The 22,864-nt window shown below is 46.5% G+C and overlaps 1 protein-coding gene across 1 annotated transcript; it reads right to left on the reverse strand.

The window, feature by feature from the left end:
* Nucleotides 1–657: 657 nt before the first annotated feature.
* BOK (BCL2 family apoptosis regulator BOK) lies at nucleotides 658–19,047 on the reverse strand. Its single transcript, XM_009961210.2, has 5 exons — nucleotides 18,862–19,047; nucleotides 17,607–17,985; nucleotides 13,557–13,685; nucleotides 5,787–5,950; nucleotides 658–802 (listed from the first exon to the last, which is right to left on the reverse strand). The coding sequence occupies exons 2-5, from the start codon at nucleotides 17,827–17,829 to the stop codon at nucleotides 677–679; spliced, it is 642 nt and encodes a 213-aa protein (XP_009959512.1). The 5' UTR covers nucleotides 17,830–17,985; nucleotides 18,862–19,047; the 3' UTR covers nucleotides 658–676.
* Between the last annotated feature and the right edge of the window lie 3,817 nt (nucleotides 19,048–22,864).

Consider the following 22,864-nt stretch of genomic DNA (forward strand, 5'->3'; position numbering starts at 1 on the left):
GTTAATTTCAAAATTATAATAATTTGGAGGGAAGGGGGTTGCACTTTCCATTTCAAGGGAGGCTCCTGCCTTCCTCAACAGACACCTGTCTTTTCAAACCAAGACACCACGTTAAAAACCCACAGCTGCATCATCCCCTCCACCATGCTGTGCTGGGGGCAGAGCCCAGCAAGTCAAGGTTGGGAATAAAGGAGGAGATGGAGATGAAGCACAAAGGTAACAAGAACCGACGCGAGGCAAGTCTGAGGACTGAAAGGGGAATCACATGGAGTGAAGGAGGGACTCTCCCCCTCTTCTATTTTCTATCCCATTTCCAATAACATCCTACTCCCTCCTCCCCTCTGCTTGCCACTAGCATAAGCATGCAACATAGCCGTAAGGAACAGACATCTGACAGTCCACACTGCAGCCAGCGTGCCCAGGGACTGGCGATGTCCAGACCACACACAAAAGTCACCCAGGGAAACAAGACTCTCAAAAGGATTAATAGTGAGAGAGACTCCTGTGGCCGCAAAAAGTAGACTGTGGCTGATCATCTGCTCCCAGCTGAAGGGAGAGGAGAACAAGCATTTTGTTCTTCCCGGTTCTTCTCTTCCTCCTCTTCAGAGACTGCTGTTACCACTGCTTCTGGAGTGGGGGAGGAGATGGGGTAGGGGGCTGCATTTGGTGATCGGATTCATCTCTCAGGAAGCAGGACGAAGAAGACAGCCTTGAGGAAATGACCAAAGCTGCAAACAGCGGCCACGAGCCAGTGGGAGCGAAGGCTGGGGTCAGTATTCACCACGCATTTTGTGATGTCTGCCTAATGAGGAGGGAACAAAGATCATCAGAGAGAGATGCCTAGAAGCCCATTGGCCACCGACTCTCCAAGCCCCACAACCTGCGGCACTGTGCCACCAGTGCTGCAGTACCATTTTGCGACACCGTCAGCAGCCCCAAATGCTTCCTCTGACACTTCCACACGCTGCAAGTTATTAAATCAGGATCAAGAGCACTGCAAAGTACACTTTCTTCATTCTGAATCAGCAAGGTGAAGCATCCCTCTTTTCAGCCACCCTTGGGGAAGGAAATGCTACAAGAAGGTTGTCAAGCATTTTGCATTTTGAATAGCTAAATAAAAGAAACTTTCTTCCCCTTTCCAAAAGAGCTAGGAAGCCTTGGCAATAACAGCATTCTCATCCTTTTCTGTAAAGCAAAATGCTTCCCAGAGGTTGTTCTGTTTAACATCAGCTCAAGTTGCTTGCACTTTTTCTCTTCCCTTAATGTTCTATTTGGAAATCATTCAAGCAAGCCAACCCCGAATTTAAACCTAAAGCAATGCAAGCTTTGTTTCTGGAAATATGTATGCTGGCAGGGATGCCTCCCAGACGCGTGGGCCAGATTTAAAGATTGCTTGGGCTGCTGATTTCAAGTATTAACAAGAATAGAAGCTGGCCTGCAATGAATGAAAAGTAACGACAATCCAGCAAATATATGAAGACAGGATATCAGCTGGCACTGGGAGGAGAATGTGGAAAAGTATCTGGAGAGTAAAGCGAACAGGACGGAGGTAGATAGAAAATTGCATCTTCTGGTGGGGAAACAAATTAAAGTTCTGCCAGTTTGTGGTTAAACTTCAGCCTAGCACAAGGAGATGTGGACGGTAGCTCTGTAACAGAGGGTGCACCGTTAGCACATCGACTTGACGCGGTTTTCAGAAACGGCTTTTGAGTGGCAAATGTGAACCAGAATTGGGTCACAAGGAGGGCAAATCTCCATGAGTCCCAAAAGCTTTTTCTTTACAAGCTTAGCTTAGCAGTCTTCCAGGTTTGCCTTCTGACACAAATCTCTCATTGACCAAGCAGAGGGAAGTCAGACCCTCAATGCCAAGATGTTCCTTCTGTAAAACTGGACAAGAGAATTGCTGAATACTCCAACAATCTTTTCCAGTATTTCCGCCTGTGTTTGAGACATGGGTGAGCCTCACCTGACCAACCTTGGTAATAATTAGAAGAAAACAAAGGACTGGTCACTGAGTATGGCCACACTGACTGACTCCACCATCATCTGCAGACCAACGGTTTGTTGAGAGCAGCCTCAACAGCCTCCCACACAGTTCCAGCAGTTCCCCCCTCACAGGGAAGCCTGAAAGGCTGGCTCACTGACTCACCCTGCACCGCTGTTCTCCGGGGAGCATTAGGAGACTCTGAGCCCACAAATAACTGACAAGTAGAGATTGCAGGAGGCATGAATACAGGCACACCAGGATGGGAAGAAACAGGGTGACAGGAGGAAGTTGAATCAGCACAAGGGGTGCTCCTGAGGCTGAACACCAAGGTGTGGAAATGCTGCTGCCTGTAGCTACAAAAGCACAAGCAAATACAGCAAGCAGCCAAGATAGCACATAACAGAAGATGCTGCAATGTAGTACCAGGGGTTATAGGTAGTTTATCTGTATTGTGGAGGAAAGTAAAATGGATCTGCCTAAATGCTTTCAGTGATGGCTTAGCAAACTCACCCAATTTGCATTTGAAAAAAAGATCAAACTGATTCAGCCTGTCCAACTTTAGGGACCAGCACAGTCTCACATTTAAAACACAGTTGCGCCAAGCTGTCTCTTTAGTCAAGAGAAGTCATGACACGCAGGTACCTGTCTGAACATGCATTCAGATGTTAGGGTAGCTGATCAATAAGAAATCTAAGCTCTGAAGGGCTTTAGTGCCTCCTGTGAAGCAGTACAAGGCCCAAATACACACACCAGCTTGATCATAGCTGCAGAGGGTTAGCTTCCAGATGAGATAGTACAAACTTCTTAAAACTGTGCTATGCCCTACCAAAGGCAATGACCTCACTGCGGCTAATCCAGAGGAGCTGCAGTCAGAAGCACTTGCAAATTTGTATGGTCCTTGCTTAGATAAAGAAAATTGCTCAGCTGTTTAACAATTGCCTTAGCTATTGTTATCCAAATAAAACGTACCTGATAAGGCACTGGAACAGAAAATTTACAAGCTACTTAATCAAATATGTCTTTGAGTCTTGCAAGGCACTGATAAACTGTTGCAATGGCAGTTTGATCTTCGACTGCTAATTATTCAAACAAGTTCAAGTCACATGCTCTTCTCTGTAGCAAATGTATGTAAAAGCTGCTTTAAAAAAAAAAAATTCTATTCTACTGTAAAGCCACTACTGAGGCTGCAAACTCTCTGGAGAGATGATGCTTCAAAGGGTTAAACATTTCTTGTTTCTCCTAAGAGGTTTGTTTTGGGTTGGGCTTTGGGGGTCGGGACTTCCTCCACCCTATGGAAGCAGTGTGGGAACCTACTGCTGAGTGGAGACCTAAATGCCTTTCCAAGGTCTCCACGGTGGCTTTTCTGAAACGGCTTGGAGCACGGTGGTTCCTCTTGGCAGCCTCAGCCTGAGCCAATGCGTAAGAGACGGGGGCCATGTGCACAGGGGAAACAAGGACTCCATGCCAAGAGAAACTAACAACCAGCTAGGTCAGGCAGCAGATGAAAGGATCCCCACTACAGAGCTGTTTCGTCTGGCCCATTTGTGAACAAGGCTAGGAAATTTCACACTACAGTGCCTAGATAAAGAGGAAGAACATTCAGGGAAACAGAGTACAAGATGGCAATAGGATTAGCAGCCTTTCCCCACACTGAAGGAACCATTTCTTTCTAGAGGGAAAACATCTCCTTGTTGCAGCCTAAAATTGCTGATAAGAATACAGGAGACAGGCTGTAATCAGCACAATGCAGCAGCTTTTGTAGGCATTTTGTTTGATCGGGGCTGGGAGGGCAGTGAGATTGGCTTCCCTTTCTTAGGGCCAGATCCCAAGAGCAAGCAGCGTAGGTTCAGCCACTCTGGCATGCACTGGGCATCCAGAAGGGGATGATCAGCAGAAGGAGCTAGCTTTGGACAGAGCTTATCTCCTCAGCTGCAAAGAACCAATTCTGGTCTGAGGATGGGTTTTGCAGCTTGTTTGTTATGCAACAAACTTTCTAAAAAAAGACATTTGGAACTACCAAAACACCCTGTTTTGAACTCTAATAATACAATAAAAAAATTAAAACAAGATGCTAACTTATCAGAACATGCATGTTTTACCAGCACAAAGAAAAAGATTAGTTGGAAACCAGAAGGAGACACGTTCTTATGCAACATTTCAATCTTAATGAAACTGTATTTTTTCCACAGGATAAGCTGTTTCAGAGAATACATTTCAACCACCTCTACAGGTACCCAGTTAAAAAATAAGACTCAAATGACACTGAGGCAGGGATTTCACAGGCTGGAACAGTGCTACTTAGTCGCTTTCCCAGGATATCCTCTTCACTTACCTCGGCACAATTATTTGTGGAGATGCAAAATAAAACAGATCAGGCCATTCAAATCAAACATTACTTTTCAGCCCAACTGAACAGTTCCCTGACTCAAGGTCACACAGTTTCAGAGAGGGCAGGGATGATTTAAGGCAGTAACACTACTTAGTAAATGCAAGGGATCCAAACCACTACTTTTCCTGTTGCCCTTCATCGAAAAGGTGCCTTCAGTCCTGGAGAAACCAGGTGACTGAATCAGCTACAAGTACACTCGGGAAGTCTCAGCACAGAGGAGCAATGGGCAGTTTGGAAAAAGACACTCCCCTCTCTCTGGGTCTGTGTGGGGTGCGGAGCCTGACCGTTTCCTGACAGCTCAGAAATAAATATCACCTCTTGGAAAGGAGGGAATTTTGCTGTCTGGAAAGAGTGCATGCCTTTGGAACAAGATGTCTCATGAGCTCAGTGGTGTCATATGGCAGTATTTAGCTCCAGGCAGCATCTGCCAGGCAGTACACCAAAGTGCTTTTGGCTGTATTGCTCCAAGGAGTGCCTATATCCCTGCCAGAAAGGTACAGAGGCCCTGGTACATATGTACATCACCCAGCCTCCAACTGCTAACACAGCCAACCAGTCGTCTTGGTCTCCTGGGGATGTCACTAGAAAGGTGTCTGGCTATTCCACAGCACCAAAGTAAAGCTCTTATTCTGAACATCCTCTACAGGAGCATTGTAATTCCTGTTGTGTATAGAGGGAACCAAAGAAATCAGAGGCTTAAAGCCATATGATGTAGAGCCACACTCCAACGCAGAGCAGCGCCATGCCTTACCCACTGTCTCAGAGCAGGCCAGCAACAGAGCCACGAGCACTCCCACTGTCAATGGGTGTTAGGAGTGTCCTGCAAAGCATAAGTGTGCTACGATTTGAGCTAAGTCAGAAGTTATTCATGGACCATTGTCAGGGTCAGGTCAGGGAATGGCACAAACTACCAGGTTTTAATATCCCTCTAAAATTCCTTATGGTGGCAAGTCACATTAATATACTAAGCTTTGACTTGGGAACTGCGGGGCAGGTGAAAGGGGAATTAAGTTGGCAGGCCTTATTTTTTTCAGTTTCTAGAAAACTGCTGCCCAAGAGAACGACCCCATAGTCTCCCGCTATGACTGGCTGGCAGCTCCAGAGATGTTCAGGTCAGGAACAGAAGAGGCCCTGGTGGGTCAGGATTGAATTAGCCCAGCACAGCTACGCAGGAAGCTGAAGACCAGAATAGCTGATGTTGTCAAGGACGGGACTATGAGGCAGTAACAGAGCTATATGGAGTCTTGCACAGGTGTAAGTAGGACAGTGGTGGCCACAGGGCTGTGGAAGAGAATCTCATTCAACGTTTTTCTGCATAAAGCTGCAGTGAGGGCACTCTCACTTTCATTAACTGGGATATTTTGGGGATTGCATGTGTGGAAGCAAGCTTAATCAGATAGCATCTCTTACCCAGCCTCCTCTCCTCTTCAACCACGTCACCAAGGTCTTGCGGACAAACTCTCCCAGGCAGTCTACGATGGTGTGAACCATGGCTGGCTGTGCATGCCGCACACAGTCCACTGCCAGCCCAGCTGCCACAGCATAGAGGGACACGACCTTGCCCCATGTTATGCCTACGAGAAGAAGGAAGGTCATTCAGATTTACACATGCACACATAGCTCAGTCTTGAATAATCAAAAGAAACAACGCTCCTTCATTACATGTGCCTACACTGCATGTGTGCAGCTGTGAGTTCAGGTGCAGCCACAGTTCTGCATGCTTTCCACCATGGGGGAGAAGAAATACTAGGGGACCAGGATTGGGGAAAACTCTCCACCCAGAGAAGCAGAATTAAATTATCTGACCCAGGCATGCTTTGTTCCCCTTTCAGCACTGGGTGCACAGCTTTGAAGAAAGCAGCCCAAATGCATCATCAAAATAAATAAGATGTGCACCACCACGGGTTATATCACCATTAACTCTCAGCCATGCACATGCTGCGCAGGAGGCAATTCAATTCAAAGAGTTTGAGCAACCTGGGTTTTTTGTCCCCAGCACAACTCTTAAAAATCCTTAAGACAAAGCATTCCTTTTTTTTCTAGATCAGAGGAGACTGTTCCAATGTGACACACAAAACACATATGAGATAAGCATCTTCAGTCAGTTCTACCATGACACAAGAGCAAAAATGGGAGGCAAAGCTACAAAGTTGAGAGGGTTGGAGTCCTTCTTGACGTAAGGAGTATGCTCCAGTCTTCACCTGAAAAACCATGTAGCTCCAAGAGTTTTGCCACACTGACTTCAATATTTAACATTGCACATCCCACCCCACTGAAGGCAGCGCAGGACAAAGTGTCACTCAGTTTATCTAATCTTCCAGAAAGCAGCCTTCCTTGCTAGGGTGACCTGCCAGCAGCAAACGCTCCATGGAAGTTGTCCCAGCAGCAGACATCTTCCTGGTAGTGCTAGTGATAAGTGCTCAAGCTCAGTTCTGGAAAACAGCCAACCTCCCTGGGTCTCCCCTGCACTTTGCCAACACCACTGGCATAAATCCTCCATGCTTAAACATTGCAGCCAGCAGTGCCTCATCAGGCTTTTATCAGGACCTGTGACCTGGAAATGCAACCCTTCTGCACCCATGCAGAAGAACTACAACAGCACAATGGCACATGGATTTCCTTTGGATCCACTAGGAAGTTGAATTCCCTCCCTTAGTTTATTATCTGGAATAGCAGTATTTGACAAGCATGCTGTGAAGTATTTTACAGTGTTAGGTCCCTATGGAATCTGTCCAAGGTCTTTCCCAAATGCATCCATAAGCCAGGTGAAGTTTTAGTATTTAAAATCCACACAAACTGTTCTTGCTGGGTTGCAACAAGAACGAAAACAGGTGAGAGGAAGGAAAGATTAGTTTAGTCACTAGATCTAAAGGACCAGAAGGGGTTAAGCAGATGATCAGAACACTGGATGTGCTCAGCAATCTATCAGCTAAGAAAGCAAACTCTTAGACACAATTTAAATTACGTGAAGAGTCTGCCTCTTTCCTTCATCGCACCCCTAGATCCCCAGGCATCCCAGCCCATCTCTTTCGGATGGAGCTCCAGACGCCTCATGCCTGTTCACATCACAGCAGAGCTCCCCACATTCCTTTACAACACGTTCAGGTTTCAAAACATTTCCACAATCCCTCCACTTAGTGCCTCAAAAGGGACACTCACGCTAACACTTTCAGCGATGGCTTTTTTTTTTTTTTAATAAAAAAAAGTACCATACTTTAGAGAAACTGTTCAAATGTTAGCCATAAGAATGGCTTGTTAGACTGAAGAAAATCTATTCAGTGTTTAAAAAAAGCTATTTTTCACTCATGACTGATATAAGATCAAAATCTACAGATGATCCTTCTGGGAGGCTCTGTATCAACAATAACAGCAGTAGCTCAGAGTCACCTGTGATACTCTGTCCTTCATGAGCACTATCCCCAAGGTCAGAGGAAGTTATTAATATAGCTAAATTGGCTGTTATTCTGATTTTATTTTCTGAGTAGGCCCTGTGGTATCCCTTCCCCAGAGCTGTCACTCCGGAAGTTTGCTGCCTGTGTGGTATTCACACTATTTATCTGTCTTTCTCACATTGTGTGTCACCATGACAGCGAGCAGAATGAGCCAGGAAGAGGCTATGAAACCACATAAGAAAATACTAGACAGAAGATTAGACAAAGGGTTTCTCCTGGCAAGAAAGAGCCTTTCCTGTTGCAGGTCAATACACCTCCACCCAAGGAAAGAGCCTTTAAGGAGTTACCTCTTGCTGACCGCAATCTCCTGGACTAAAGCCTCAGCTGGCTTATACTCAGCTTTAGCGTACGTCAGTTTTTACAGTTAAGCATCCTTGCAGAAACGTGGCTCCTTGCATCTTGAACTACATGAACCAAAGTTACCCGAAACTCCAGGCAGAGTTCCTGGCTTATTCCCAAGCTTTTACTGACAGTACTCTTTCTTAAGTATTTGAAGCAAGTCCATTAGCTTTGAGATATTTACATGGCAGTAACTAAGATTGACAGGGGGCTGAGACTACCCTGGTAGAGAAAGACAGCTGCAGTCTTGATTAACTTTGTTTTAAACCTGAGTTTCTCTTTCCAACAGGAAAAAAATGCACCAACAACCTATGAAAGATAAAGGCTAAACATATCCATGATTTCTCTAATCCACAGGAAAGAGGTTTGCTCTACAGACATGTCAGTCCAGGGGCTCCTGCTAAGGGGGATGGAGAGAAAATCCTTCACCTCTGGCTTCCCTCACAAGGTTGCTACATAGTGATGCTTGCTGCAGGACTTGCATGAGGTGAACGCTTCCCTAGTACATGGACAAAGCCCCTCTCTCTTTCTCATAGACAGCAGGAAGAGGGCAAGCTGCTGGCTGATGCTTATCATGGTGACGGATGTGAAGGGCTCAGTGGTCACTTCCCATTATGCTTCTCTTTACAGTGCATGCCTGTAAGGGTCGAACCAATCTTTCAGTCTGCTCTTCCTGTTACCAGCAGAGCTGAGCCACGGGAGTGAGAGGGGAGGAAATCCCCTCCCAGTTTCTCTGCATGGAAACTCCTGTTGCCACTGCTGGAGGCAGAAGGTGGAGACAGCCAGCTGGGCTCCTCACCAGAGACAGCAGGGCACAGCTTATGCTTTTGTTGGCACCAGATGTTGTAGGGGAGCCCTGAAGGAAGAGAAGAGCAGACACCTCTAACAGCTGTAGACCAAAGCTGGGCCGTGGCTGTGGCCAGTCCCTCTGCCCCAGGAGGGCTCCAGCAGCCACCCAGCTCCAGGCAGGGCAGGACAGGTGAACGGGCCACAGCAGCCCCCATCTGCACTTATCAGGACAGCAGCTCCGTTAACTTTTCTCTCTGAAGGACTCCCTTGGCAGGGGTAGAGGAGCACAGCCTACTGGGAGGGCAGTGCCTCTGCCCCCTGCGATGTCCAGGCCAGGGTCAGGGTGACACTAGCTTGATGCATGCCTTGGCATAAGCATCTGGCCACTGCATATGAGCAGAGAAGACACATTGTCTTGCTCCAAATTCCTCAAAAGGCCTGGCTGCCATCCACATTGGGGAGACGGATGCCCATCTTCGACTGAGACAATCTATTCACAGCTTCCCACTGTGCAGATCAGCACAGGAGCTAACAAGAGGGAATGGAAAACTGGTCTGGAAAGGAGTGATCAAAACAGAGAAAGTTCTGAAACTCCGGCTCACAGAGATGGAACAAAAGGGCGTGGAAAAAGTGAAAAGCTGCTCAGAAGGCATTTTAAAAAATAAGAAATACCAGTTTCAGACTCAAGGCCAGTCATGGAGCTGAAGGTATGTAAACACTGGCGAGCCCAGGGGAAAATGAATTAGCAGGAGAGAACTGCTCTTGAACGTGTTCCTGCTGCATAGCAGCTTGTCTGCCCTAGGGGAGAGCTCAAGAAGCCATGAGACACAACTGTGCAGAGTCTCATCCAAGGTTACTCAAATAAACTCCCCTCTGCTCCACTCGGCATCAAAGCCTAACTTGCAAATCAGGTCTAAGAGAAACATGATTGAGTGCTACACCTCAACAGCTGGGAGAATACAGCCAGACACGATATACTTTCCTCTGGTGGAGACAAAGAAGCCAAGAAGGATGTGTGCAAGGCAGGAAGCTGAAGTCATAAGACCCTAAGCGATGAGGAAGCAGCGGGATGCATTTCTAACAGCATTTGCTCCTGCTGGGGAAAGTATTTTCTCCCGAGAGCCCATTAACCATGCATCCCTGTTTTTCAGGGTTCACTTCAGCCCAAGAATCTTGATTAAAAACTGACAAGCACCCAAACCAATACAAAACCAGGATAAAAGCTGTTAGAGAGCCCACGTGCCTAGCAGCTCTTACCAACTGGAGGAAACTTTCCTTTAGGAAAGGAAAATGCATCTCCCTTTTCTACTTCTGTTCTTCCACCAAGTGACCCCTTTCGTCTGGGATTTATTTAAACAGCTAATGTAAATGCCAGCTCAGCCAGGCCCCAATCCAAAGCCTGTTAAAGTCGGTGGAAAGTCTCCTGCTGGCTGAAGAGTAGCTTTGGACCACACACCAGAACCAGCGGTATTGTCACAGAGGTGATGCTGCTGCAGATCCTTCAACATCCAAAGCAGGTCAGGGCTCTGCGGTGCCAGTCTCCACACAGATGGGCTCTCCTCGCCTTGAATAACTAACAGGTTGTATGGAAACAGAGAAGAAAAATACAGCTTGAGCCCTATCGTGCTTGTGACCCGCTCACTTTCTGCCTATATTCTCAGCTGTTAATCTTGCTGTAATTTGGATTCAAGCTGTCTTTGCTACACCAGAGAAAAGCCACTCCTGAGATAACTGGAATAGACAATGCTCTGAAGTTGAATATGGCACAATGCACCCATGCACTGGGTCCAACAAGGATGCCAGATGTCCTCAGTCTTGCCTTCTTGACAGGTCCATCTAGGGCTTGTGCTTAGTCAAGGCTTGCAGACAGTGTGATCAGGAAGTGAGCATAGGCATAGCCAGAGCTACAGCATGAAGACTCAAAACCAGACCAGCGCATGGAAGAAGGACATATAAAAGATTAGGGAGAAAAACCTCTCCAGCAAGGTAAGGTCAAAATATCCCACTCCGCTGCTGGAAAGGCACTGTGAGTGGCTAACAGGGCTCCCCAGACTGTCTAGGCACAGCAGTGTCAGACTGTAGCTGTTTTCTTAATAAATGGGATAGTGAAAAACAGGCTGAGATGCTTCAACCATCAGTAATTGGCACGACAACTCAGTCTGCACTTGAGTCTCTGGTTTCCTTTGCTCAATAAGAGCCTCTTTCCTCCAAACTATGAAAAAAAAAAAAAGGAATGAATGTCTGGCTGCTACAGCCAACTGATTTGCTGGATTTAGCATTAAATGCTGAGTCTTGAGACTGCAGTTGGGATCCAGGAATGCTAAAAATCAGCAAACTCCTCCCTCTCTGCCACTCAGCAGCCTTCTAGCAAGAGAAATTGCAATAATGAACTGATAAAAGCAATTGAATACACAACTTCAGCTCCGCGCTCACAGGTTATCCTGTCAGTTGCTCTGAGGCAGAGATGAGAAAAGAAAAAAAAAGAGCATACAGAGCTCTGGAAGGTTTGAATCCAATCCCTGTGCAGCCAGCCAGCTCCCAGCCATTTATGCAGCACAATGTCACCAGACAAGGGGCAGCACTAGCAACAGAGCTTGAGCCTGGGCTTCTACCATGTTCACAAAGTCTCTAGCATTGACAGCCTCAAAGTGCTGAGGCCAGATCCCATTCTTACTACCCTGAAAAACCCAAGTTTAGAACCAAGAGTTACAACTTCTAGCTTTACTTTCAATAAAAATATTTTAAACCATCCACACCTTTTGCTTGACTCCTGAGCTGAGAAGTTGAAGAACACCAAAAAATGCAGCTCTCAATGAAACTGTCAATATACATTGGTGAGAGCAGGACTTCCAGAAGCCAGCAGAGCTTTCTGCCCAACATCATGTTTATGCAGCACAGCAGCGCAGGCGGTCTGCTCCACCTATAGCCATCCACCTTTCTGGCTTAATTCCCTGTGTCACTTCAGCTTTGGAGGTGGGCCAGTTCTGATGTAGTCAGCTATAATAATCTAAGAAGATAACCTACTTATCTGCAACGCAAATACCTGAGCCTGCAAACTTGACCTTCGTTTTTCTGTAAGCCTTGGTGCAAGTAAAGCTCAGCTCTAAGTGACAAGACAGGATACCCGCACTTTGAACACAACCACACTCAGACATTCCTGCTGTACTTGCCTGGCTCTTGCTTCCTGAGCCCATATGGCCTCCCAAGCTAGCCCAGTGCAAAGGCAAACTGCATTCCAGACATGCTCTGAAAGGATGCCGAGGGCTGCAGTACCAGCTACAGAATCCAGTTCCCTCCATTTCTCATGACACCGCATCAGTTTCCCTGATCCGGGGAGTAAATCTGCCCTGCTCAACCTGCCAGGAGCCCTGCTTGAGCAGTCCCTCTCAGAGATCTATTTTGTCATCAGTTGTGATTCTGGAGAGGATCTGTGCTCTCCACCACAACACCCCTTAGATCTGAAGTCCAGAACGTCAGTCCAGGCCTTCTCCAGGGTGTCTGTGATTCCCATGCAGTTCATATGCATAAAGAAGCAGAGGTGACTGTGAAACTAAAAAGATTTTGAGTGAGGGAGGTTATTTGAGAGTACAACAGAAACCTGGACTTCTGTCCTGTAGCAACTGCTGTCAAAGTAACAAGAATCACTGCCTCCTGTGACACTCAGCACATCAACGTCACTGGATCCAGTGCTTTCACACTACTATGCTGCTAGCAAGTACTTGTCTTTTGGTTTTTTCCCTTTTTTTTTTGTTTTGTTTCCAGTCTCTAACATTTCCTGTCCCTTCCACAGACAACAGAACAAGACATTGCAGAAAACCTACAACTGCATCAGGACTTGCCTGACATAAATCTCTATGTAAAACAATTTTCTCTTCTCTTGATTCCCCCAGACTGCATTCCCAAGCACAGGCACGGACTGTTTTCAGGGAAGACTGAGTTTCCTTTGCAAGGACACAGCACTGAGCATACCTTTGCTTTTGACTCTGGGACCAAAGTGAAGCAGAAGAACATTCATGTCTAAGCAGTGAGAAAGCTCAAAGCACCTGCTTGTCCCGAGGTGCCTTGAGGGCTGAGACTCTCTGAGTATGAGAAAGGAGAAGCAGCAACTGGAAGCAGCAGGCTCCATTGCAGTTCTGGCTATTGCTGTGGGAAAGGAAGCTGGAAAGAGAGGAACTCCCTTGTGATGAGTTTGTTCTGGCTCCTACCATCAGCAGCACGAGTGGGAACAAGGGAGACTCCCATGTAATGAACCTTCTCCAGTTGCCAATGGTCAGCAAAGGAGCTTGGAACGAGTGACCTCCCTGTGCAACGAGGCAACACTACCTCCTGATGAGGAAGGGCAGGAGATGCCTTCTAGAATGAGTGAGAACCTGCCAGGAGGATATAATAAAACAGGGCATTTCCCTGCCAGAACAACAGAGCATAGAGGAGCTCTCATTAAATCATCAGAGCAGGGCACACTGCCAAACTGCCCACAGTCCTTTCAGAAACCAGGCCACAACTTGCAGGCCATCCCAGAAATATGACTTCTCTGAGAGATGTGGCTCCATCCTGTTTCTTTCTGCCCAGCCCCGTCTGCATGTCCGTCAGGACACAGTACCTGCAGTGAAAATCTGTGCAGCTACGGCCAGGAAGGCATCTGTCACCACGGTCTCAGAGTGCAGCGAGATGTTCAATTGGCGGGCGATATTCCGGTAGACGTTGGGGCGGATGTATTCCAGCTCATCCCCTGGAAACAAACAGTCAGGAGTCAGCACGAAGAACACCAAGTCTTGCTCTCATTGTGTAGGAATTACACCTGGGACCACCCCTTCAGCCAAAGAGACTTAACCCCTTTTAAACAGGCAGCAGAGTGCTTAGGGTCATTTAGAGGCTGCCACCTGCACTCTGCTTTCCTAATATCGCCTGTGCCTGGGACTTCTAAAGGGAGTGGGGACAGGCAGTGGCCCTGTACCAGTGGTGTGGCTGCAGTAATCCTCGCTATAAGTGATGTTCCCAGGCTGGATGCCTGTCTTTCCTCCAACACAGGAGACAGACCTCAGATAAGCAGAGCCACCTCATTTTTCTTCAGAAGTGAAAAGGAGGCATGTACATCTACGTAAGCTTTTGAGAGATATGCCTTTCTCAACACCCCATCAGACTTGCACGAAAAAGCCTCAAGAATGCTGGAGGCTGATGAAAGCCAAGGATCCACCCAGAGCTGCACAACATTAATTGAGCAAAGAGGCTATCAGCTCAGCTATTTTACGCTCTCACAGGCACTGAGTGACGATCTGGCATTCTTTCTCTCCTCCAAATGGTTATAGAGATGTTCACTTGCTTGGCTGACTCCTCAGCAATAAGGTTCCCAACACACACATAGACCACCCATGCTTTAAGCTCCAGGTTGTTTTCTCCCCAGCTGGGAAGTGGTTGGAGGTGTTAGGCTAGCTCGAAGACCAAGATGGAAAAACCAAGGACAAGCAGAGAATATCTTCCCACAGGTTTGCGCTATGGAGCTTGGGCAACAGCAGTAAAGCTTTTCCTCTGAGCAAAACAAACCATTTTTGAGCAGCAGAATTAAGAAAGCCCAGTTTCCAATGGATTTATCTCTCTACAGGGGTTCAAAAATGCTTAATAAGGGTTGCACAGCTGCTGTAGGAGCATCACACAATGCAAACATTGCATGGGACCAAGGCCCTTTGTGCATGGACGGTCCTATTTGGTTTAGATTTAGAAGGACACCCTGTGTCCTTCTCCTGCACAAGGGTGCTCTGAAGCACCCAGGGGAAGAGGAGAGCTGTTACAACAGCTTTACATCCCACTGCAAGACTCAGATGACTTGCCCTAGTCTGAGGGTAACTGATCCTCCTGAAAACTCCATTTAGATAGGGACTGAAAAGGAAGATGACACCCCGGTCTGGAGCTTGTTATAGAGTCATTAGCTAAAGGAACATAGTTCATCTAACTGGGCACTGGCATTCAGCACGGTACGGGCAAAGCCCAGCTCTACAGAATTCCAGAGGAGCTCTCCGAGCCATTTGTGTGTGGGATTGTCCCACACAATTTGATGGCAAGAGGAAACCCTGCCAACACATGGTCAGCCCTGATAAGAGGAAACTTTACTTGCACCACTCAACAGCTGTTTTCTCCTCACAGGGAGCACACAGGCTTTCCTGTAAATGCAAGGAAATGGGGATAGCCCTGCCTGTGGTTAGCCGAGAGGGAGGCATGGGAGGCTGGGATCAGCACTTGGTAGCCTGCCACTGTTACAGCTTTTAACAAGCAGCGCCTGGAGGGCCCAGATGAGATCAGGTTTTGGTTGGAGGCACACATGCTGCTAAAGTGGGCCCTGCCCTGCACAGGGCCGACAAAAGCGGGCAGCGGAAGAAAAACACAGGAAAGCAGTCCCAGGCTCAGGGAGACTCCCTGCCCTGGCAGCCCCAGGACCCCTCCAGCAGCACGTTACATTTGGTGGCACAAAAGAAGTCTTCTATGTCCATGTTCAGATGCCCGGCTGTGAACTTTGCAACATTTAGAGCAATTTCTGTGCTTCTCCTCCTTCCTCCAGTAATCCTGGAGGAACAAGGGCAGCAGTGACAGTTCACACATGCAGAAGCTCAGTGCAGAGGTGAAAGGGCACTTGCCTGAGCCTTGGCCACAGAAGAGACAAATTCAGATAAACCAGAACTCTGACACTCATGGCAGGTTGGTCTGGGGTGCCTCATTGGGCCATACCATTAGGTTTTGCCACCTCTGACTCATTAATTGCACTAATTAGCTGTTAAGCCTCACTGAGCTGACGGGCTTTTGCTCTCCAAGACTGCAACTGCATGGCCTGTGCCCAGCACCTCTGCTGGCCCACCAGCCAGTTCGTCAGACTCTCTGTGTGCAAGAGGGCTAGGAAATACTCCAACTTCTCATCTCCACAGGCTTCTCAGCACTATCACCAAGAAAAAAACTGGCCTGGCTTGTTGCACTGCTTAGTAAGCAGCTAAGGACTACCATTCCTGGCAGGTGGCTGGATACCACTCGGCCTTATACTGCTTATAGCAGTGAAGGGGGAAAAGAAAGGGACAGGCCATGTGGCAAGCCTGAACAAACAGGATGGAAACAACTCTTCATCCTAATAAGGACAACTGCTCACCCTTCTTGTTGCATGAGTACCACATGGCGCTCTCCAAACAGATTTACTCAGAGAATGCGCCAAGTTCCTGGGACCACCAGCCAAATCTTCCCATCTGGACATGGATAAGTAACAGGAAAGCCATCCAGGGGACGCCTTCAGATCCAGTCTGCCACCTGCTTGCCCTTTAACATGCTGCTGGCCACCCACAGAAGATCTGGTTGAAAGCAAACAAATCTCAACCCCCAACCCAGGCAGAGAAGAAATGAAGGACAAAGAGACAGTGAGATTGACAGAAGAACAAAAAATAACCAAGGACCAAACAACCACTGGAACCACAAATAGAACTCAGCATAGGAAAGAAAAAGTGAATAAGAATGAATGAAAAAAAAAAAAAGTCAGTTAAAAGAAACACAGCTATGTATTAAAAAGAAATTTGGAGTAGTATCAAACGGAAGTAGAAAGAAAGGGAGAAAGTGGGGAGATCAGCCTGGTTCTGAGTTTGGTAGGCCCAGCTGAAGGTTACTTCACCAGATTTATTTGAACTTTGGTGTAATTAAATCAGATGTAAATACTAGTGGTAGTTTCCAAGCCAGACACTAATATATACCAGTCTGCAAACAAAGAGGGATGTCGGAAGCAACTTCCAAGAATGAGGGTGTCGTGATCCCAAAAGACAAACGGCTAGACCCAAGCACTCAGAAGTCTAAAACCTAATGCAAAAGGCCAGGCAACTGTCAACTCCAAAGCATGTCTTCATGTAGCAGCCTACAGGCATAACCTTCAAATTGCTCTCCCTGCAGCCCCGGCAGTCACCTAGCCATGGCGGAGGGTGGCTAGTTTGGGCATGGAATGGCAGTGTGTGCCAGGCAACATCAGCCAGCTTCTCCTTGCTCCAACAAAAAGCAAGAAAACTCTTGTCTTGCTGAACGATTAAGGTAATCAAAGGAAAATTAAACACACTCTCAACACACTGTCATTAAAAAGCGGCTTTTATAAAATCTCCAACATACATGGTCTAAGCAGCTCCCCCAAAATTAAATGTCCTTGCATCTGAGCAAGCAACTGATGAAGCCCAAGTCTAGAGGCAGCAGTACTCTACTAGATGGCAGCTTGGGTTGCATCACAGCATGGAAGTCACCTGCATCTGAAGAAAACACTGCAAGACCTGTTAAAATGCCAAGCTGAGAAAGACTACTGAAACTACTGCAAAAACTGCTACACAGCTGGAGCCTTACGCAGACAAAATGAGTCTGTTGTTGGGCTTTCTTGAACTGAATCATGCTTTTCAGTTGTTGAAAGTCCTCAGAAAAAAGTCGCTCCACAGAAACACTGTGCTAAGCAGTGCTCCAAGGGGCTGAGGAAGTAAAGGAGCTGTTTAGGGAAGATCACCAAAACCAAATCTAAGTGCTCAAAGTAGAGAAGAAAAACGTCTGTGTCATCACCTGAAAAGCCTCTTGGCACTCATCACTTCCAGAAACCTTAGTCTGGTCTGAATTGCTCCACACAGTGTTTCAATTCCCACCCACTCCCACGGGGACTTACCTAGTCGCAGCAGTATGGTGGATACCTCGGCCAGCTTACCACCAGGCACCGGTACATTGTACTCAGGTTTGCTCCAGCTGACACCCGCTCGAATTAGCCTCGAATTTATGTAGTCTCTGCAGAGAGCCTTGGCTTGGGACACAAGCTCCTTGTCAGTGGGAGACCTGTCAAAAACCTCCATCACCTCTGCAGCAAAGACAGAGGAACGACGTAGCACTTCCATCCTTGGGTGCTGAACCCACAGCTCAGCACACACTTTCTGGCAGGCTGACCCGATGCCTTCAGTGAGAATCTGCAGGAGCTGTGTAGTAATCCCCTGGTCTCTTGGTTCGTCACATCTCCCAGCAGCTGTTCTCAAAAGGCCAGTTTTTCATTTTACCTGGTGAATAAAAGCATCTGTAAGTCCTCTAGCATTGCAAAGAAGAAATCAGAAGCCCAAGTATTATACCTTACAGTTACGCTAAAGTCAGTAGTATCATATTTGCAAAACATCTGTCTCGGTACATCTCACAGGCAAGGGGCAAAGTCTTCCGTCTTTCAGCCACTCTGACTTTCACTGGCAGCATGACCCACAGAAGGGCTGCAGTTTTGAACTATCAAGGTGTTTCCTCTCTTCCAGTTCAGATTCAACAGTCCTAGAATTACCCTTCAGAGAGACTAGATGGTCAGAGCATGGAAACAATTCATTGAATGTGTAGACAATATCAGCTTGTTTCAGTTAAACTGGAAAAATCCCTGAATCCCAAATACCTACAATAACCTCAACCAGATGCCAACAGGCATTCCAGCTCCGTAGGTCATGGATCTTTCTGAAGAAATATCACTATTACAAAAACAGAGGTACAGGACCATCTGAAATGTCTCGATGGAGACAGTTTACCAGTTCTCAGTTTAGGTTGTGGTTCTGCCACTCTTTTTTTTTTTTTTTTTTCCCCCCAAAGCGAAGTGCATACTACTTCTCCAAAAACTTTAGCAATAGCAGAGAGAGCAAAACAGAAAAGCAGAGTTTTAGAAAGTTTTCAGGTGTGAATGCCTAAAGAGAAAATTCAAAATTTCTTCAGATGCCCCTGAATTCATCTGTTGATCTGACTTTTCAACCCAGTGCTGCTCTTGAAGTCAGAGCCAGACCAGTCTTTATTCAGAGAGTAGTAAATGTATTTTTCAGTCCCCAGTTTTAGACATCTACTTACAACAATGATTTCCAATCAAAATAAAGCCAGTTATTTTTGTTTGTCCCAATGAAAAATATATTTACCTTTCATGTTGCACTTTCCCCCCCTCAGTGATTTCTTTTTGGGGTTGCTTTCGTGTTTCTTTGGAGAAGCTGCATCAATGAGCATCTGGTTTAGGATTTGCAGGATACTGTCACACTTCTCTGAAGCGCACCAGCCTTCCCTGCCGTGCTTTCCCTAGTACCTCCTGCCCCATCTGTCAGCCCCGATCCCGGCTGCGCTCCACCGGGAACCTCGGGGCTTGCTCTGCCGCTTTTAAGGGACCCAGGCAGCAGAGGAAAGCTTCTAGCTTTAGCCTTGTAAGGAAGATGAAATAACCGGGAGGTGGGGTTGCTATAGCCAGAGAGCAACGCTTTCTCCTCCCCTTTCTTCTCTCTTAAGGAGGTTCTCTGGGGTTGTACTGAGAGCGCACATTCAAGGACTCGTCTTTTTCGGGGTGAGGGTCAAAGCATCATTTCTGGACCAGGTTACCCCACATAACAGCCAGTAATGAAGGCGCTGCTGAAATAGGAACAGCTCCTGGTGAATTCCTGCAGCTGCTTTTGCAGAGTTGATGTTGGCCAGTCATTTTCAGATGGTAGCCAAGTCAGGGAACTGCGGGTTGTCATACTTCAGTGGTGGGCTAGTCATACCTGTTCAGTCGAAACGATGGAGGTGATTAACAAAGAGAGCTATAGCTCGGGGCTAAAGCAAGTGGTGCTTGCATTCCCCCAAACTACGAGTAGTCTTGTTAAAATTAATGAAGTGGGCTTGCTGACAGGAACTAATCCATCCAGAATGAAGTGTTTTGCAGGAATATGTCTCTTTAATCTCTGTTAAGTCTGTTAAAAAACCCTAACATATAAAGTTTAAGGAAAACATTTCAGTTGGTTCCAACATACTTAGAAATTAATGTCAACATCATCTTCTTGTTGCAACATTATTGTGTTGATGCCAACTTCAGTTCCATGTGTGTGTGATACCATTTCAACTCGACAGACCACACGCAAATGTTGGCTTTTTGTGTTACAATTTGAAACAAAAGAAGTTTTAGAAATAGGATTTTCCAGCAGAAAAGAAATTCTACCAGCTCAAACACAAATTCTCCCCAACAAAAACCAATTTGTAGATTATTGACTGGGTACGTGGCATGTTCAGAATACAGTCTTTCCAAATGGAGGTCAGAAGCAAGAAATAACTGTTGTCATCTCTCGCATGTCACCTTTGAGAAAAGACAGAAGCAAGTACAGCTCTCCAAGGTGTTGATCACAAAACAAAATCCAAGCACAACCTGCACCACTGCCAATTAAGGAATAAAAAGGAACAAACGAACTGCATGAAAAAGCCTTATTATATGACGGATGTATCGAATACTCTGGCCAGCATCCAACACGCAACTCACTCACAGGCTTAACACAAAGCATATGTTTTGGTCTGCCATCAACTAGATTGCTGGAGACTACTTTGCTGGAAGGGGGCTGCAGCAAAGCCTCTTCTCCCTCCCTCTCAGGCCTGGCTTCTTCTGAGACAGAAACAGGGTTAAAGAGAGGTACGTGTGCAGTAGTCAGCTGGGTACCCTGGCTTAGCTTGATATGGTCACGTTACAATGGCAATAGTGACTGTGCATCTCCAGCACCAGGAGTATTTGCTCAGAGATTCTCTCAGAAACTTGTTTTTATCCACTAGCCTTCCTCAAATTTAAATATAGTCGCTACAGACACAGGCCTGTCCCATAGAAGCTGAAATCAAGACTCCAGAGATCCTGTGCTCCTGCCCATCCCTAACCCATCACTTCTCTGCAGAGTGCACTTGATGGTCTCTTGGAAAATCATATTTTTGCCTTTGCAACTCTGATGGCTGAAAAATCATTAAAAACTATGTCTTAGCTTCCTACAGCAGCTGACAGCTTGGAACAGTAATCCTATTTAAACTGTCCCTATTCAGCAGGGCTCTGAAACAAAAATAAATGCTTAAATATCAGTATTGCTTAACTAATGATAATGTTTCCCAGAATTCTGGCACATATGCCACAGTGCCTCCCAGCAATCTGTGGGTGCCAAACCCATCCCACATGTTCCCTGCCCGACCGCCACAGCATGCAGCAGCCCCTCAACTTCCACCCTGCAGCAAAGGCACAAAAACTAGAAACATGAAGGCTGTGTATAATAAACCAAGATTTGTATAAAAAGCCCAACAGTGCACACTATGCTACCTATAGAATTTATGCACTAAAAACAGAGCTTCACACTGAAAGATAACTCTGAAAGTAAATATAGATGAAACCACAGCATACAGCATTCAGCTGACCACCAAAGAACAGGGCACTACAACCCAAGGAGCTGTCAGTGTGATCTAGGTCCCTTTTTCCATAGAATGTTTAGGCTACAACACTTAGAGGCTAAATCTATACTGGAAAAGCCCTTGTGGCAAAGAAGTATCAGGAAACAGTGCAGAAACAGTTTATATCACCCAAAACCACTATTCCCAGTGGAGCTATTACTGGCATGACAGTGTTCTGGCTAGAACAACAGGATCCACACCACAGCTCCTGTCTATCTCAGACGGAGTGATTAAACCAGCTTGGAGCACTCATTTAATAAAACCAGGGGACCACAGAGATATGACTGCATTTTATAAGTATGTCAAGCGGAAACAAATCCTGGAGAAACCACATCAACAAGAACACAGCAATAGTCTAAATGTGGACAGCTTATGCTCAATATTAAATAGTTTAACCATTAGAGAAGTAAGTCTCTGGAAGGGCCTTTAAACAGTTGCAAAATAGCTAGCTAATTGTGAGCACACCCAGCTTATGAAGGGGTCTGCATGCTACGGTTTCCTGCAGTAGCGCAAGACCAGCCCTGAGTGCCCCAGGAGGTCATTTCCAGCCTCGTGTTCACACAGCCTGCTTTCCATCGGAGGCATTGTTTTGTTTCACCTCACAATGCCAACCCCAGCCACTTCACACAGCCTACGACAACTCCAGCAATACACACTGTGACACAGATCCAACATTCTAAACTACCTGCAGAGTAAGAACTCGGAGAAGCAGAGGGATGCCAGAGACAAGAGAGTTCATAGCCAGAGTGCCTGGGAAACAAGCCCTGCCTGCTACAGAAGGTTGCCCTTCAGAAAGAAGATGCTCTGGCAAGACACTGGCACAGTACCCAGACCAAAGCCTTCTACCAAACCATCCCTGAATGTTCTTCTGCATTATCTCACCCAGTTTTAACATACTGTCTTCTCCCCATTGCCTCTTCCTCTCTGATTTTTGCAGCAATACTGCAATTCTGTGTTTGTGAAGTTACCACTGCAGTTACACCTATGATGTCAGGCTTTGGGTTCCAGAGCCATACGGGGGTAACAGGGAGGCTAGAAGAAACACTTCTTTTTATACAGAAATGTTTTGCCAGCTGCAACAGGAAAACAATACATGGAAGTAGCAGCTTAATGGGGCTGAAGGAAAACACTGAGGCTTTTTGAACCTTTCTCTTGTTTCTGAAGGGCTTGATTAAAAGCCCCCTGAAAGCCAAGCAGTTATTTGTATTACTTGCAGGATGGGATCACCCTGGAGCACCTTTCCTGGAGCAGGATTTTGCCGTGCCAAGAGTCACGCACCAGACCAAAGAGGCCATGTTACAGTGAATGTCTCTTCCACAGCCTTTAAACTGTTCTCCTTCATGAGGATACTAGTCTAGTGACTTAAGCGCATCAAGGTTAGCAACCAACCCATGACTTAGGTTTCTGACATAAATTATCACTGATACCCAATGTTTTCTTCTCTTAACCCACTGCCAGGCTCACAACCACTGTTTGTAGACACAACTTCCTTGCTATATGTATGTTTTGACAAAGCCAGAACAAAGATACAGTGTTCTCCAGAACTGATGTACAAACGCACTGAAGGGGAAACTGCAGCATGCCATGCTGTGAATCGAGTCATAAAACCTCTACTTGTATTCCTGAATCTTACTGCAGAAATGCTGCCTGAGAAAAGCAGGCAACTACTCAGGTAGGTACTGAGCAGATACTACTTTGGTATCAAGC

This window comes from Leptosomus discolor, chromosome 7 (assembly GCF_034619465.1).
Source record: "Leptosomus discolor isolate bLepDis1 chromosome 7, bLepDis1.hap2, whole genome shotgun sequence".
Taxonomy (NCBI): domain Eukaryota; kingdom Metazoa; phylum Chordata; class Aves; order Leptosomiformes; family Leptosomidae; genus Leptosomus; species Leptosomus discolor.